At 32.4% G+C, this 17,704-nt stretch overlaps 2 protein-coding genes across 2 annotated transcripts; one reads left to right on the top strand and one right to left on the bottom strand.

The window, feature by feature from the left end:
* Positions 1-986: 986 nt before the first annotated feature.
* Positions 987-4,632, top strand: LOC112500648 (uncharacterized protein At2g34160-like). The gene is made up of 5 exons (XM_025104176.1): positions 987-1,184; positions 1,270-1,318; positions 3,303-3,365; positions 3,472-3,536; positions 4,324-4,632. The coding sequence occupies exons 1-5, from the start codon at positions 1,065-1,067 to the stop codon at positions 4,417-4,419; spliced, it is 393 nt and encodes a 130-aa protein (XP_024959944.1). The 5' UTR covers positions 987-1,064; the 3' UTR covers positions 4,420-4,632.
* Positions 4,633-6,982: 2,350 nt separating this feature from the next.
* On the bottom strand, positions 6,983-9,737 carry LOC112501124 (adenine nucleotide transporter BT1, chloroplastic/mitochondrial-like). Its single transcript, XM_025104782.1, has 4 exons — positions 9,581-9,737; positions 8,762-9,399; positions 7,737-7,898; positions 6,983-7,626 (listed from the first exon to the last, which is right to left on the bottom strand). Exons 2-4 carry the CDS (start codon positions 9,344-9,346, stop codon positions 7,153-7,155), a joined length of 1,221 nt encoding a protein of 406 aa, XP_024960550.1. The 5' UTR covers positions 9,347-9,399; positions 9,581-9,737; the 3' UTR covers positions 6,983-7,152.
* Positions 9,738-17,704: the final 7,967 nt, after the last annotated feature.

Genomic DNA, 17,704 nt, shown 5'->3' with positions numbered 1-17,704 from the left:
AATTAACATTCAATTTATTTTAAAAATCGGGACCGATTTGAAACTGATTATGAAGGACGGGAACTGACTCACGGGCCTAAGATCAGTCTTAGTATTTTTGTTTTCCAAAATCAGAAATGGCCAACCCAAATACGAGCTGGTTTCTTCAGACAGAGACCCATTTTGGGACTAACCTGACCCAACCCAGATCGAGACCCTTTTCTTGTAACCATTTTTGGTTAACATGATTTGTCGGTGGTTGTTTTTCTAAAAAAGCAATCACTCATTTCCAAAATAAATGTCCACAAAGAAAAAGTACATAGTTTTAGAAATACGTAATTATTACATTTTTAATTAACAAAAGAATAAATTTACCCTTAATTATACTGACATAAATTTTCTCCATCTCATAATTAATGGTAACATGAAAAACTAGACATTTAGTTTTCAAAGTGAACACTTATTTTGGAACAAACTAAAATAATAAAGTAAACACTCAGGGGTTGTTTACGAAACCTTACCAGGTAAGCGCTTATTAGGTCATTTACCGTACCAGATAAACATGACAAAAACCGAGAATCATACCGGTTAGAACGATTGTAGCCACAACCCATGTGGTAAAATTCTAGATGTACACAACAATTGTGACCACTGAGTTTATCAGGACTAATCTTCAGCAGTTACAAATTTACTGGGATCAGACCAGGCTTACCCTGTGACACCATTCTAAAAAAAAGAACGATGATAAATATGAAGAGTCTTACCTTGTAAATGAGGGTGACGACTCTTATCCAGTAAGCATTACTGGATAAATTGTTGCATACGATACTATTTTGATGGATTGTAATCTTACCTGATAATGTAAGTTAGAGTATTAACTTTTACCAGTAAATGCTTACCCGTAAACGACCAGGAAGGGGGTGTAAAATTCTAAAATAAAAGGGGTAAAATTGGAAATTAATATTTGATCCATCCCAACGACCCAATCCCCCTTTCTTCCTAACCTATATCAATTTAACAAGCGCTGCTCTCGTGTGTTTTCTAGGGTTAGGGTTAAAGCTTTTCGTTCTTCAAACAAACAAACAATGGAGGAGATTACAGAGGCTGTTCAGAACATAAGCATCACAAACGATTCTCACAAGAAGAACCGCATTCAAGTTTCCAACACTAAAAAGCCCCTTTTCTTCTATGTTAATCTCGCTAAGGTAAGAAAAATGCATATTTGGTTTTTGTTCTTCCTGATCTAAGAAATTACGTGTTTGGAGATAATTTGATGGTGTTTAATTGCAGAGGTATATGCAGCAGCATAATGAGGTCGAGCTTTCTGCCCTTGGGATGGGTAATTTTTCTTATATAAATCTTCGCTCGTAACTTCTATTCGTGTTATTTCGTAACATTAATGCAATGAACGATTTCTCTGCTCTTACTGTGTGTCTGTCTGTACATATCCATTCGCGATGAATGATGCAGGAGAAAACGATAATTGATTTTTGCAAATTTGATTGTTTATTGTGTTTTGGGCTGTATAGCTTTTTTTGTTCAATTTTATTAAGAGATATGTATTATTTTGTTAAGTAATTGCATATTCTGAATGCTGGAAAGCTCTAGGTTAACAGATTATTTTCTGAATCATGAAGGCTGTGCTTTGTAAGGATGGTGGTTTAGTAAGTTAGATTTATTTATCCTTCTTATCATTGACTGATTATGTATCTTCTGGAGTAAATGGTTTCTCTCTGTTGATAAGATGATTGAGGCAGCCATTCTGCGAAAATATTTGGGGATTTATGTATATGTTTATTCCCTGCTTGGTTTCCATTAGGATTTATCTGTTTAAATTTGCATGGAAAGTGTTCATTATTATCTTGTATGAATATTTTGTGTTTTGGTTCGGTCACTTGATCAATAAACAGAGTCTTCTTTGGTACAATCTAAGGAGCCCCTTGGTTGGAGGAAAAGAGCAGACTAATCAGTAATGTTCCTGTTTTATGCTGTCATGTCCTCTAACCGAAGTAACTAGCGTTGGATATTAAATGAATCAGAGGGCTTGCTTGTTCTTATATTTGAGAAGTAATAAAATATTTATATGCAGCAAATGCTTACGCATACTCCTCACCTTTGGTGAGGTTTGAACTCTTCCTTCTGGGAGGCTGAGCTCTACCGGTAGCCCAGGTACTGTTGGGCCAATGACTCTTTGGTCAGAGGGTTTGTCTTACACACAATTGACTAGACATGACTACATGAATTTACTTTTGTTTGTAAACCCCTCTGGTTTCTGCTGCATGTCTTGCAACAAAAGATATGGTTACACTACTGTACTGTGAATGATGGTTGGGACTTGGGAATTTGTCTTTATGTTAGTCATTTTCATCTCTTTTTATCTCCACTTGTTGTCTTCATGCAAATATGCACATAGACATACGTCTGTCTTAGAATCATGACCATGAGGTTAGTTGGTGTGCATAGTTAAGTACATATGATGAAAAGCGTGAATTAGAGTGTTTGGGCATTGATTCTGAAGGTGACTAACATGAAAAGCATTAGAGGTGCGACATAACCATCTTCAGACTATTAACACAGGATATAACCCCATCTTTAAATAATTTTCTAATGATAAGATGAAATAACATTGATATTTCTGTTGCACCTCTTGTTACTTGCCTGTTTATACACATTGTCAAAGTTGAAGTACCAAAAAATTGAGCCATGGACCACCAAATTGACCCATATAATCTTGCAGCTTTGTATTATTCATGGTTCAAGCCTTGAACTGATTCACTTTTTCTCTCCCCTTAAAAAATATTTCAGTTTCCTACAACAAATGTTTTGGAATAGAAGGCTTGTGGTAGTTCTTTATAGATTGGAAATTCTTGTACTTGTTTCTTTACCTATTGGCTACTTCCCAAACGGTTGACTACTTGTGTTCATGGTGAAAAAGTTTGTTGGCACCATCAGTTTTATGTCATTAATTGCTGATTTGTGGCTATCATTGTGCTTTCTAGCTATGTTTCTTTTCTTAAATGCAAGCCAGGGGTCTTCTAGGAAATATGGCCTGCCTACATCCCCCCCCCGGGGGGGGGGGGGGGGGGGGGGGCGGCCTTTGAGTGGAATAGAATGGGTCTGTTTGGTCTGGTTTTAATCTTCTGTCATCAATTCATTATTGATTGATAAACAATTAGTTGCCAAAGACTCATGGAATTGATTAGACAGCAATCAAATGAATGCTACTAATGTCTTATAGACGGCCCTTTCAGTTTTATGATTCATAAAGGTGTAGCTAAACTACATATTTTGATATGCATGAGTTATTTTTGTTATTCCTGCAGCAATTGCCACAGTTGTCACAATTGCTGAAATTCTCAAGAACAGTGGATTCGCCATCGAGAAGAGTAAGGATGTTTATGACTGTTCTTTGTGAATGTGCTCTCTATCAGTGTTGCACATGTGAATACTATGTATTCTTTTTTGTTAACGATGATTAGAAAACCACTGCAGAGATTATGACATCTACTGTTGACATGAAAGATGAATCTAGAGGACGACCCATCCAAAAAGCCAAGGTGAGTTGGTATTTTGACGCTTAGATGGTTTCTATCATGTTAGACATGCTATACAACAAGATACAGTAGGATTCCATAAGTTTTCTGCATTTCTTTTGATATATATAGGGGGAGAGGATTAAATAAAAACCACAAATGTTACAAAAGCATGAGAACCAATCCCTACCATTTCAATGAGTTTCATTTTAAGTTAGGATTCACATATGAGCCAGCTTTCAAATGCTGTTTCACATATGGAGCCATACATATGAAATTGTTTCATATATGAGACGTTTAGGATTGTTTTGCATGTGAAAAAAGAACATGTAACATGTGAAACAATTTGAATCTTAGCTGAAACTTGTTAAATGGTTCGGATCGGTCCTCGTAGGTTTGTCCAAACTCGTTAACCATCCTGCTCTGCAACTTTTGTCCAATGCCGCGCATTTTATCGTCAAGCGAGGTGTTATTTTTGCAATAACGAGTGTTTGCGACAAAGAAGCCAAGTGTGATGGTCCGAAAAGCTAATCTAGACTTAACCACAAGGGTGGTGCCTGATTGGTTTGAGCTTGGCTCCAAAGATCAAAAATACTAGGAGGTCCTAGGTTCAAATCCAAGGAGGAATAAAAATCCCCTTGTGGCCACGGAGGTTCAAATACGGTGACTCCGGGCTATATGCAAAGTAGATGGTCGCCCTGGCCTCTACCTTGAAAGAGTATTGATAGATAGGAAATTGTTGCTTAAATGAAATTGTGTTAAATTTTGATGTATAAAGTCATATAACATTTATGAGTTGGTTGTTATTTAGATCGAGATATTACTCGGGAAGACTGATAAATTTGATGAACTGATGGCTGCGGCTGAGGAGGAAAGGGAGCTTGCGAATGGTGAAGAGCAGAGGTAAGAAAGAGGGTATCGTGGTCCCTCGGGAACAGTTATTTTAGACGTCGTTTTCGTTTGGTGTTTTGTTTCATAATGAATCTAATCTGGTAGCAAATGCTTGTTAGAGATGTCATATTAGCATAATCCTGTTCTTTGATTTCATTATGTTTCTTTCAAGGTTTTGGTGTTCATAAATCCACAAATCTTAATGACTCCAAAACACATGCATTTCAACAATAAAACATGTTTAGATTGTGAAATTCAAATGAAAATGGTAAAAATTGCTGAAAAATGTGAAAAATATGTCAACTATTGGGCTTAAACCCCGCTTTTAATCGAAAATTACGAAGGCTCCGTTTGGTTTGTAGGATTCGATAGGGTTTGGAATACAACTCAATGTTTGATTTGAGGGATTAAATGGATTTGAAATCCGACAAACATGGGATTTAGAAATCCAACAAACATGGGTGGTCGGTGTTTTGCGGAATTTCGTAGGATTTGTTTGTAATGATGTTTTAAAATATGTTAAAAACACTTGTTTTTTAATAATTAATTGATAAAAAGACAATGTAATTGTTTTTATTATTATTTATAATTTGTTTTTATAAATTATATATAAAGAATCGAATTCAATTCTATTATATATCCTACAAACCAAACACATCAAAGATTCTAAATCCAAATCTTTTTACGAAATTCAATTACTAAACATTCTGTCAAACCTAATAGGTGTTTTAAAGGTCTGTTTGGTTTGCAGGAATATAATGAAATTGGGGCGGTTTAGATTTCAAATCTATTCCAATCCCGTATTTTGTATGCATGATTCTTTGGATTTGAAATCTTAGGATTCTATTGAAATTTCATAAACATAGGATTTTAAAATCCTTCTGGGTGGTTGGGATTTTACGAGATTTCGTATGATTTGTATATAATAATGTTTTAAAATATGTTAAAAACATTTATTTTTTAATAATTCATTAATAAACATGTAATTTAATTATTTTTATAATTTGTTTTTATAAAAAATAGAATTTCATTTCATTCCAAATCCTATTAAACCAAACACACCAAAAACATTCTAAATTCTTCCAATTCCAAATCTTTCAAAATCATCCCATCAAACAAAACGTCCCCTAAGAATTTGTTTGGTTTGTAGGATTTGGTGGGATTTGATAGGATTTAAAATTGAACTCTGTTCTAAACCTTAGTATGATTTAAAAAAAAAGCTTGGATTTAAAACCCGAGATTTTAATTAAATCCAATGACCGACGGTTTTAGAAATCCCAAATCCCATGGATTTCAATTGTTTCTGTTGAATTTCAACCCCGACTCTTTTATAAAATCTTCACTAATTTCTCCATTGTCTCTAAGCAATAAAATTATTTATAAAACAAACAGATATTTATAAAAATTTAAATTCCATAAACTAAACAAGATTTATAAAAAAGGGAATTCAATTGTATTTCGGATCGAACAAACCAAACACACTAAATTCATCCATGACAGGAAAACAAATCTTATCATCTTTAATTCGACAGGTATAATCTTTATATGTTTTTTTTTTTTTTTTTTGTTTTGCATTTTCAACCTTTTTACTGTATTCATTTAAAAACTATGCTTTCAAACTTTAGAGGATGTGTCCAATACCAAAAAAAAAAAAATTAGGGTGTGTTTGGTGCCTAGACAAGACAGAATAGAATAGAACAGAACAGTACGAGACATGACATGATAGAACAACTGTTTAGCGTTTGGTAAGATAAAGCTGGATAGAACAAAACAAGTAAAATGACCAATTTATCCCTGATGAGTTATTATAATTAATTTATGTAATTTGTTAAATTATAATAGAATAATTATTTTTTATAACAAAATATATCATTTAAAGTTTTCGTCAAAACAATTAAAATGACACCAAATAAAAAATTTATGTAGTTTTCTATTTTTATTTTTATCTTTTTTCTACATTATTTTTCATTATTAATATATAATAAATTACATAAATTAATAAAAATATAAAAACCGTATAAAAATAATATTTTGAGGAGAGTAAAATGAAAGTTTAAGAAACATAAAATACAATAAATAAAATTTAAAGAATGAATAAAATGTAAAAAAAGAGACCTATTTGATGTTTTAGAAGAGAATTAAGTTTTATTTTGAGGTTATATTGATAAAATATAAGTATGTTCCATCTTGTTCCACCCTGTTCCATGGGGTAGGGATGGAATATGCTTGTTCCACTTTGTTTCACTCTGTTCCTGTCTGTTCTACATAAAATTCATGTCAAACATGAGACAAAGATCTCTGTCCTGTCCAGGGTACCAAACGCCCCTTAATGAACTCAAAAAGATAACAACCATATGGGTGGTGCCTGACTGGTTTAAGCTTGTGCTGCAAAGGTCAAAGGTCTCATATTCAAATCCTAGAAGGAATAAAAATCCCCTTGTGGCCATGAAGATTCAAATGCATTAACTCCATGCTGCCCGCAAAGCAGGTGGTCGTCCTGGAATTAGTCGACCCGCATAGCAGATTAAATAGGTTAATAAAAAAAAAACAACTAAAATCACAACTCTTTTTTCTCTCTTTCAAATTGAGCTAAGTTGCATAAACCGGAAGCAAATCCTACCATCATAATGCCCTAAAAATCTTGTCTAACCACAAAATCATCAAAAATACTTTATTCTCGTTCAAAAACGACCAACGAAAATCCGAGCAAAAATACCCTCGACGTTCCCCTCGGGGCCCGTTCTCGTTCCTACGGTTCATCGTCTTCCTTCTCGACAAGTATCTTCTTGCACGCTTCATAGCACATGAACGAAATCCCCGCAGCCGGCACTATCTTTATACAACTCGGCCCCAAACCTTTGTACAACCCTCCGACGCCTTCCTTCTCGAGAATGCTTAAAAGTGCGTGTAACATGTTATCGTAGACTCTTCCGTTCACCGCACCCGCTTGCATGTGTTTCCGAGCCACCTCGAGCGGGAAAGTCGCGCTGCTCGAGATCGCACCGGCCGCCGACCCGATTAGGAGCGTTGCAATGTTTCCGATTTCATCATCTTTCGAGAATTTCTTGTAGGCTTTGCGTAATGTGTCGTACGCAAAATAGTTTGTAGCGGCATAAGGGACGACGCCAATTAGGCTCGGTGTGAGGCCACGGTAGAGTTCGGCAGGGCCCTCGTCTTTCACGATCTTGATAAAAGCATCTACGAGATTCTTGTACACACCCCTCTGGATAAAACACGGTTATATGAGTAACTTATCATTTTGAAATAAGAACAAAGAATGCTATATGTAATTGCAGATTTGAAATCATTTGAAATGATGAGAGTCAATGGTACCTGAACCGTAAGTCGGGTTTTGAGCAACTCAAGAGGGTACGTGCATATAGTCGAGCTAATTCCAGCAACGGCGCCAGCAATCAATGACTCGGGTATACGAAGTTTTGCTTGTTCTCCAGGCTTCGGAGCCAAATTCTTCTTCACCGTATCATAAGCAAATAACTGCGGAAACACGACATTATATATTTCATGTGGCTATAAGCAAAATATATATATCCGTCACAAATAAGTGTCCACATTTGTAATTTAGTTCGTCCCAAAATAATGGTCTGTTTGTTGGCAGCTTAATGAGCTTAGTATGACTCGAAACTTATTCAGTAAGCTATACATGACTGTTTGGTACTGGCTTAACGATATAAAAAGCTACTTATTCAGTAAGCTTTCTGGAGGAGGCTTTATCCAGAAAGCCAAGTTTTTTCTAGACCCGCCCCTCCTAATTAAAGAAAAACAGGCTTCTTCCATCTATGAACAAACTCTCCCAAACAAAAACTTTCCAATCAATACAGATAGCTTTATCCATACAGAACTTAATGAAAAACCAACCAAACAGTCCCTAATTCAAATTTCTATACTTGCATTAAACTGAAATCTTGCAAGTATGTGATGGAAGGTGAGTGTGTGATCTTGTGGGCATTTGCTTGTGGATGATCAAACTTCACATTTCAGCTAGTTTCATGTCCTTATAGAATCCTTCAAAATCGCATTTTTAGAAGCATAAACCAAAGAAATATAGTATCAGAAAACAACCCGAATCATATCTTCCCACAAGATTATGAAAACAATAGTTAGATATAAGATATGTATGTATACGCAACGGTTTTTGATTCCACAAGAGCTTTTCTTGCACCTCAATTGCCTTCAAAATGGCATAATTGGAATCACAAACCGAAGAAAGAGTATCAGAAAACAACCCAAATCATATCTTCCCACAAGATTATCGACAAAACAGTTAGCTACATAAGATATGTATGCATATGCAACACTTTTATAGCAAAACTTGATTCCCAAAGGTAGTTTTCTTGTACCTCAATTGCCTTGCTAGGGGCGACGCGAATGACGTTGACGAAATTGCCCCTAAAAAGCCCGGTCCAACCTTCAGTCTGCATAATATCTTGGAAAACCTCGATCGTAGAATGCCCACAACTTCCTACCATCAAATGAGTCCTTATAGTCTCCAATGGAGCAACCGAAGTTCTCGATACAGCCCCCGCTATCGCCCCACTGATCAACCGCCTTAACGATGGATTCCCAATCTTGATTTTCAATTTCCCCCCACCCTTCTTCTTCTTCTTCTTCTTCAACCCCCCTACCCACTCCTCCCCTGCCTCCTCCTCCATTTCTGGAACCTCAAGAACCCTAAAACTTGATTCAGGTGCCGAAACAAATTTCGATGAAAACGGAAATTTCATATCACCACCACCATCATTAGTACCTGAATTTTTAGAATTAGGGGAAACTCCACCAAAACCCCCTTTGCCCATTTGTCCAACACTTGCAAATAAACCCCCAGATTGTGGAAGATGATCATCTCTAGGACACCAAAGAAACCCGATTCCAGAATTTGGAAATAACCCATCTCCATTTTTATCCGATAATCTTCTTGTATCCATTCAAATAACACCACCGAGAGATTATAAGAAAACTCAAATCGAAAGTCCCTTTTCTACATACAAAACAAAAATAAGATCAACATAAAATGGCGTTTGCCCTAAAAACCAATGTAATAGCAAGACGGATTCAACGCATTAAATTCGATGAACAAAAAGAGGCGAAAATGGCGATAAAAACGAGGAAGAAAAAGGGATTCTGAGTAGGGTTTTTTAAATGAAAAAAAGAGTAATTACCAGGTGAGTTCTTCGATACCAAGAGAAATCGATCGATCGATCGATCAATTAATCAATCAATCGTCTCTAGTTTGCTGCTTCACTCACTCATCTGTTTCTGGGTGCGTGTGTGTGTGTTTCTCTCTCTAAAATCTTGGCAGAACTGCTAGAGAGAGAAAGCGATGGGGGGGTTGGTAGGGAAAATTAGAGAATTACAGTGTTCATATAAAATGACCTAATATGCATTTAGAAATAGTTTCTATATATAATTCCCCTTTTCATGGATCTAAGCATCCATTCCCAATTTTCACTACTTTATTTATTTTTATAAAAGTACTTGTCAACTTATTATAAATCAGAAGGCTTTAACTTCTTTAAAAAATCTTTGTTACCAGTATAAGTTATTTATCTAAACACTTAAAAATGTTTATTATCAGTGTCACACTGAAATAAGTCAACACGTTGTTTTTATAAGTAATCTTAAACACCTCTTAAATTTAATTAAATTATTATTTATTTTTTATATTGAATATTTCGATATTTTTGTGAGTTTATTCAAATTTGAAGAATCAAAACTCAAAATATTCAATAAGAAAAATTACATTATCTCTAACAGATACTTTATTTTGGAGATTATATCATTAATTATATTATTGAAATAATTTATACATGTAATAAAATATTATTTTCTCTAATAAACAGTTAATATTAAGGTTTTTTTATCAGTGAAAATATAATTAAAAAACTGTTCTCTCTCATGGTATATATATGTTTGGAGTTCTTCAAATTTGTAGAATTTCACTTTCTCTCTCATACTTTTTCCATTTTAGAAAATCTGTTGTAACAAAGTTTTACTCAAAATCTCTATTTTCTTCATTTTGAAGTATCTGGTTGAAGATGCTCTTACAGTCTCTCTTCTATTTACTCCATTTTGAAAAATCTGTTAAAACGAAAAGATTTACTCAAAAATCTTTAATTTCTTCATATTACAAAATCTGTTGGCGATGCTCGAAACCCTATTTCAAGCAAGTTTTTTTTTACCAGAAAAGACTGACTTTCCTTCCAATGAATATTTTTGTACAAATATATCGTCATAATCATTAATTGAATCGATATTCGAATTTTTTAACAAAATCTTGTCATAAATAATGTAACGTTTTTTTATTTATAAAATGGTCGTTAAAAAATACGTTTTCCTAAAACAAAAACACATGGTAGTTTTTTCTAACGTTTAAAGAAGGTAACTTTTTATATGGGTTTTAATAAAGATTGAATTATTGGTCAGAAACATATACGAGTTTTATTTTGAAACAACAGATGAATTATAATTATATCATTATGATATTTACTATCAAGATTTAAACTGATTATTAAGTATGCGTTTAGTGCGTGAGCAGGATTTTATAAAACCAGACAGGACAAGTTATTTATCTGGTATTTTTTATACGATTAATTATGACATCATTAATTCATTTTTATATTATATTTATAACAAGGGTTAAATTTAACTTAACTTATTGAGGATTATTTTTTACATGTAAAGTAATTTTACAATTTTGACCTTTGATAATTAGTTTTAAAATTAAATTCAAAAAAATAGTATAAAGAGAGTACACAAATTTAAAAGACATTTTGGCGCCACATAAAATGGATAAAAAATAATATTTATTATTATTATTATTATTATTATTATTATTATTATTATTATTATTATTATTATTATTATTATTATTATTATTATTATTATTGTTTTTGCCATTTTGAGATAAGGGCAAATTTGTAAAGGAACTAAAAATATTTGATGAGGGCCACGAAAATACTTCATTATCCACTCCATTTTTTTTTAATGGGATCCATGTTTTTCAATGTTAATGAGTCAATAGCATACACATCTGTATTATATTACTAGAAGGGTACTCATGTAATGCAGTAATATATATTTTGTTTTTAATTTTTCGTTTTATATTTTGAGTCTATCGATGTTATAATGCAATTTATGTGGTTTTGAGAAAAATAAAATGGTTTTGAAAATATTATAAAATGTTGAAAAAAATATGCGATATTAGTATCAAATTAACTATCTAAAAGTTATCGTTTTATGTAATTTTTTTAATTTAATTTATTATTATAATTTGATTGAAGTTTAAATATGAATTAATTTATTTTTGATTTAATAAAATATTTTTTTAAGATAATAATTAAGTATTCTGTTAAAACACAATAATTATCTTACTTATATTTTTGATATTTTATAATTAAAATAAGATGTTTATCCTCTAAGATTATGTTTATCTACAGTTAGGGACTGTTTGGCAGTTGCTGAATGATTTAGTGTATAATAGTTAAAAGGTCAGAATGGTTAAGAGGGTCAGAATGGTTAAGTGCCGAATGAAACAAGGTTGTTTGGTAATTGTTCTCTGAATGACAACAAATTACCATTTTAACCTTCTGTATGATTTAGTACTGAATAAACCAAGACGTATATCATATACCCGTCCAACCCCAGCTTTCGATCACCTTAAAGATAGATAACTTTCATCCACAATTAATAATAAGTTATCAGATTCGTTCTCAAATATCTAAGCATTCTGATTGCCAAGGGTTTACTGTAATGTCAACGAAACAGCTGTAGTAGCAACACCCATAACTATTTTTTCATCCACATTTTCCAGATATATCAGATATACTAACAAGATGAAGATAAATAAATGGAAACAGAAACATTTCCATAAACAGAAACTTCCAATCGATCCCTTCCCCACCCCCTGCTCCCCCTACAAGAAAATTAAATATGAAGTAAAAGATATACTAGTCATGGCATTTGGTGCAAGCACGACATTAACCCAAGAACAAGCCAGGGCAATTGGCAAAGAAAATGGAGACAGCAGGGAAACGACACAGCAGCAAGGGGGCTGTGGAAGGCAGAAGAAGGAACAAGGGTGGGAGGAACGATCAACACAGCAAACCCCTTTGAATCAACTTGTGGAAGGCGACACAACAACAATTCGTGGGAGGCAACAACTCATGGGAGGAGTTGAGATCGATTGGAAGGAGGAAGGTGGAAGGAGGAAGGAGGGTGGGAGGCGTGGGAAGAGGCGAGATCGATTGGAAGAAGGAAGGAGAGTGGGAGGCGTGGAACGAGCAGCGACTGTTGCCTGTTGAAGTTGGAGGAGAGGGGGCAAAAATGGAAGAAGACCCCTCTGAATCATTTAGGGGAGCCCTAAACACTAAATCGTTAAGAGCCTTTTGTAACCATTAATAGGTTTTTTTTTTTTTTTTTGCCAAACAACCCTTACATCTTATCGATTAAGAGGTTGACTCTTAATGTCACCATTAAGAGCCAAACAAACAGCCCCTTAGTTACACGAATTCAAACATGAAGCTTTAATAAGTTATACTTACACATAATTTACTTGTAATCTTGAATTTAAAGTAATATGCATCAATAAACAATACTCCATGCATAAAAAATGGGTTTTAAGAGTTTTTTGTCAAATGCTTTATAATATAGTATAGATAAAACATTTGATAAAAACTCTTAAAAACCACTTTTATGCGTAAAGTACTGTTTATTAATGCATATTACTTAAGCTCAAGATTTCAAGTAGATTGTGCGTAAGTACAATTTATTAAAGCTTCATATTTGAATTCGTGCAACTAACTGCAGATAAACATAATCAAATACAGGATAAACATCTCATTTTAAATATAAAAAATCTAAAATATAATTAGGATAATCATTGAGTTCTAACAGAATACTTAATTATTATTTTTATAAAATGTTATGTTATTAAACAAAAAATAAATTATTTCGTTATTAAACTTAAATTAGATTATAATAAAAAAAATTTAAAGAAATTACATAAAAAATGAGAACTTTTAAATAGTTGATTTGATATTAACAATGATATATTTTTTTTCAAAATTTTATGATATCTTCACGTTTATATTATATTCAAAAATAAAATCATTATTGCTTCCTTAAAAACACATAAAATCGTATTATAACATCGACACAAACAAATAATAAAATAGAATATTAAAATCGAGATGTGTCTCGCTGCATAGTCGCATATATTGAACCCATATATAGTAATTTATATTGTGATTACTTGCTTAATTCAAACTAATGTGTTTTCTATTTCAAACATTAATCTGAAACATGGTGATTTATACTTTTAGTACTCATTGATCAAAGACACGAGTGTCTTATGTCTTCAACATTAAATGACATGGTAATTCATACTGTGAATACTCGTTAAAATATTGGACCTTGTTATTTGTGATAACTGTGAAATCCAACCATTTTCATTATTTTAATGTGTATTCACACACATACACACACACACACACACATATATATATATATATGTGTGTGTGTGTGTGTGTATATGTACACACATACATACGAAAGATCGTCTAAGAACAAGAGTTAAGGTGAGAAGTGTAAGAAGAAATTTGGATCATTGATCACTTTTAATTAGTGTTGAATTAAAAGTTCATATTAAGTCCCAAAACAACCCATGAATTAACTTGGGGGATGGTATTTTCGATTGAGCTTATGAGTGATCAAAGAGTGTAGATCCCTTCTTACCCTTCTCACGATAACTACTATTCTTACTGGAAACCAATTCTATATAGGAGGTTTAAAATATAAATCATGTCATTCATACAAAACATATAAATCAATCTATTGAGATATTTATGAAAATGATAAAGTTCATTAACTATGATTTGATTATTTATAAAATATAATTAAGGTTTGTTAATTATGATCAACGTTTTATAGTAGAAAACAATCAAGATGTTTATGAAACCAAATATTCATTAAAGTAGATGGACCGTTAAAATTGGTTTGTATGAATGACATGGTTTTGTATTTGAATCTATTCTCTCACTATATACACACACACACACACACACACACACACACAGAAATGAGCGTTCAAATAAAAGTCACTCAATTTGTACAAACCGAGAAAATCTTATTCAACCAATCATAATTTTTCATTTTGTTCAATTTTTTGTAATTATGAGAGGTTGATTAACCATTTTTATTGTGGAGGGTGTTAATCATGGATATTATCATCTTTATTATTTTAATTTTAGAGAAATATATGAAACAGTTTTATTAAAATTTTATTAAATATTATATGAAAACAATTTCATAACCATATATAAAACAAATTCATCAAAAAAAGTATTATATGAAACAATTTCACAAGATTAAACAATTTCATGAAAAAATTTCATAAGATTAAACAATGAAATCGACATATGAGGATGATTTGTACGGTTTGTACAAATGAGGGTGATTTTCATTTGATCGTTCCTCTCTCTCTCTCTCTCTCTCTATATATATATATATATATACACACACACACAAATATATATATATATATATATATATATATAAAGAGAGAGAGAGAGATAATATTATTGGAACAGTAACACTATTATTATTGGAACAGTAACAATATTCTCATCTTGACAAAGACCTACTCCAGATAGGTTGAAGAGGACATTTAAGGCTAATTCTTTCTCTTCTTCAAAAAAGTACCAAAACACAGTTACATAAGCTATCACAACTCGTCTTTCCGCCCTGGTCCTGCGAAATAAGTTCAAGAACTTTTTAATTTGTGAGATATGTACGATTCAATTTAAACCATAAAAGATTTGTTTAAAAAAAATAAAATTAAATATAATAATAAAAAAAAAACTATCTTTCCTTTCCCATCTCTTCTCTCTCATTTTTTCATAACATACACGTACACACCAAAAAAAAAAAAAAAAACTAAGTGTGTGTGTGTGTGTATGTGTAGTGTGTGTTACAGAGAAAGAGAGATAAGTATGGAATTTGAATTTTCTAAAAAGATGACTTAGAGCATCTCCAACAGCTTTTCTGTAATCGAGAAAATCAATTTTTTATTCATCCCACCAATGAGGGTTGAGTTACCATCATTTTATATATATTTAAAAAAAAAGTGTATCGGAATTATAAAATTATAGAATATTTAAATAATATAATTATTGATAAAATTTCTAAAATAGAGAATATGTTGGAGTTGATTGTAATATATTTTAGATATCTTGACTTTTTAGTTTTCTATTTTACAGAAATTATAGAGAAGCTACTGGAGATGCTCTTAGGGGTTGTTTGTTTACCACTCAATAGTTTCATTTATTAATGGGATTGTTTGTTTACCTCTTAATAATTCCATTAAGAGGCAACATCTGAATCGTTAAGAGATGACTTGTTTGGTAAAAAAAAATTATGTCTCTTAATGGTTCTAAAACTCTCTGAATTATTTTGTATCTTGGACCTCCCTTAACCATTAAACGCTCTAATTTTATTGTAAACAATTATCAAACAATTACATTTCATTTTACACTATATCATGAGAGTCTCTTAATTATTTTGATCACTCAATCACTCTGCCCCAAACCATTCAACAACTGCCAAACAACCCCTTAAGAGATGAATTTTGTTTGGCAAATAAATCTATCTCTTAATGATTCTAAAACCCTCTGAATGATTTTGTATCATGTGTCTCCTTTAATCAGTAAACGCCCTAATTTCATTGTAAACAATTACCAAACAATTATATTTCATTTTGCACTATATCATGAGAGCCTCTTAATCATTCTGATCACAATCATTCTGCACCAAACCATTCAACAACTGTCAAACAACCTATTAGTGTTTATCTAATAAATATAGTTAGTTATCTCATTAATTAATCACATTGATTATCGTAAATTAAGTGGCTTATAATGGTTACCACAAATTATGGAGTTCTCAGATGAATATGCTCATATATATCGAGGGTTTCAAGCCACCGTTTAACTTTCTCGAAGTAATGGAAAAAATGTATGAGTTTTAAGATATTACAGTTCTGATCCAATATGTGCCACCGCAGGGCATCATGGCCAGAAACAACAATAAATAAACAGTAAGAGATATATATATATAGATACTTGACATCGATTTATTGTGATTCATGTAACTATATATGATTACGTCCACACTGTGACACTTTTTAAGTTCGATCCACTATGTGTGTTGTATTTCAAGAAAATCACAACTGTGTCTACGCCAAGTAGTTTACAGTAACACTCTTAATCTTCGGTTGGAAACAATACGTGGATCACTCGCTTACTAGAACTCGTAATCAAATGTTTGGCTCATGTGATTTTGATTCAAAATCGAATGAACGAGAAGATATTGAAGCTTTCAAGTGACTTATGAGATTAGGGGTATTCAGCGGTTGAAATCCGATTGATTTAAGTAGATTTGATCCTATCTGATCATTCATTGGTGTTAGATTTTGGCATCTGATCCGATCCAATCCAATTGATGATTGGATCCGTTCGGTTCTCTTCCCTGGATTGGTTATTCGTTGGATCAGATTGGATTCTTCCAATATTTTAATCCAATTTTCAACCAATTATTCACATATTTTCTTAAGTTATTAAAAACCATTGCATATAAATATCAACTAAAAAACAATATCGTAAAATGATAATATATGTATTAATTGGATAATAGTTCGATGATAATTGGGTGATTATTGGATTGAATCGGCTAGATTTTATTGGATGGTGGACTGTCATCCTAGAATAGACCGATCCAATTTGGATGTTGAAATCGTGGATCCAATTACAATTGGATGTTTGATTATGTTCGATTAATTGTAATTGGATCGGTCGGTTTAAGTTGAATCAGATGACTTTTTGTACACCTTTATATGAGGTGATGAAATTGTACTTCTTAGGGAGAGAAAGTAAGCGTACGAGTTATGTATTTTTAGAAAAATATAACATCGAAATCGACATCTATGAGAAAACAGATCGCAAGTATCATCTTTTCTTTTACTGAAGTATGGTGATAGCAGTCTGAGAGCAACACTGATACTGCTTAATGTAAAACAGATAATGAATTAAAAAAACTCAAACTAGGCATACAAAATGTTGAATTCAATCTCAATAACACTAAACTTTAACGAATTCAAAGCATCTTCAACAGATTATCTAAAAAGGAAAATAAATTTTATTATTATCTGTTTTACTCAAACTGACTCTTTATATCGTTATCTATACTTCTATACTATCTTATAAAACATTGGGCTAAAACTCTTAAAAACT

The sequence above is a fragment of the Cynara cardunculus genome, assembly GCF_001531365.2.
Source record: "Cynara cardunculus var. scolymus isolate 2C chromosome LG 17, CcrdV1, whole genome shotgun sequence".
NCBI classification, from domain to species: Eukaryota; Viridiplantae; Streptophyta; class Magnoliopsida; order Asterales; family Asteraceae; genus Cynara; species Cynara cardunculus.
This window is presented reverse-complemented; position numbering and strand designations above follow the sequence as displayed.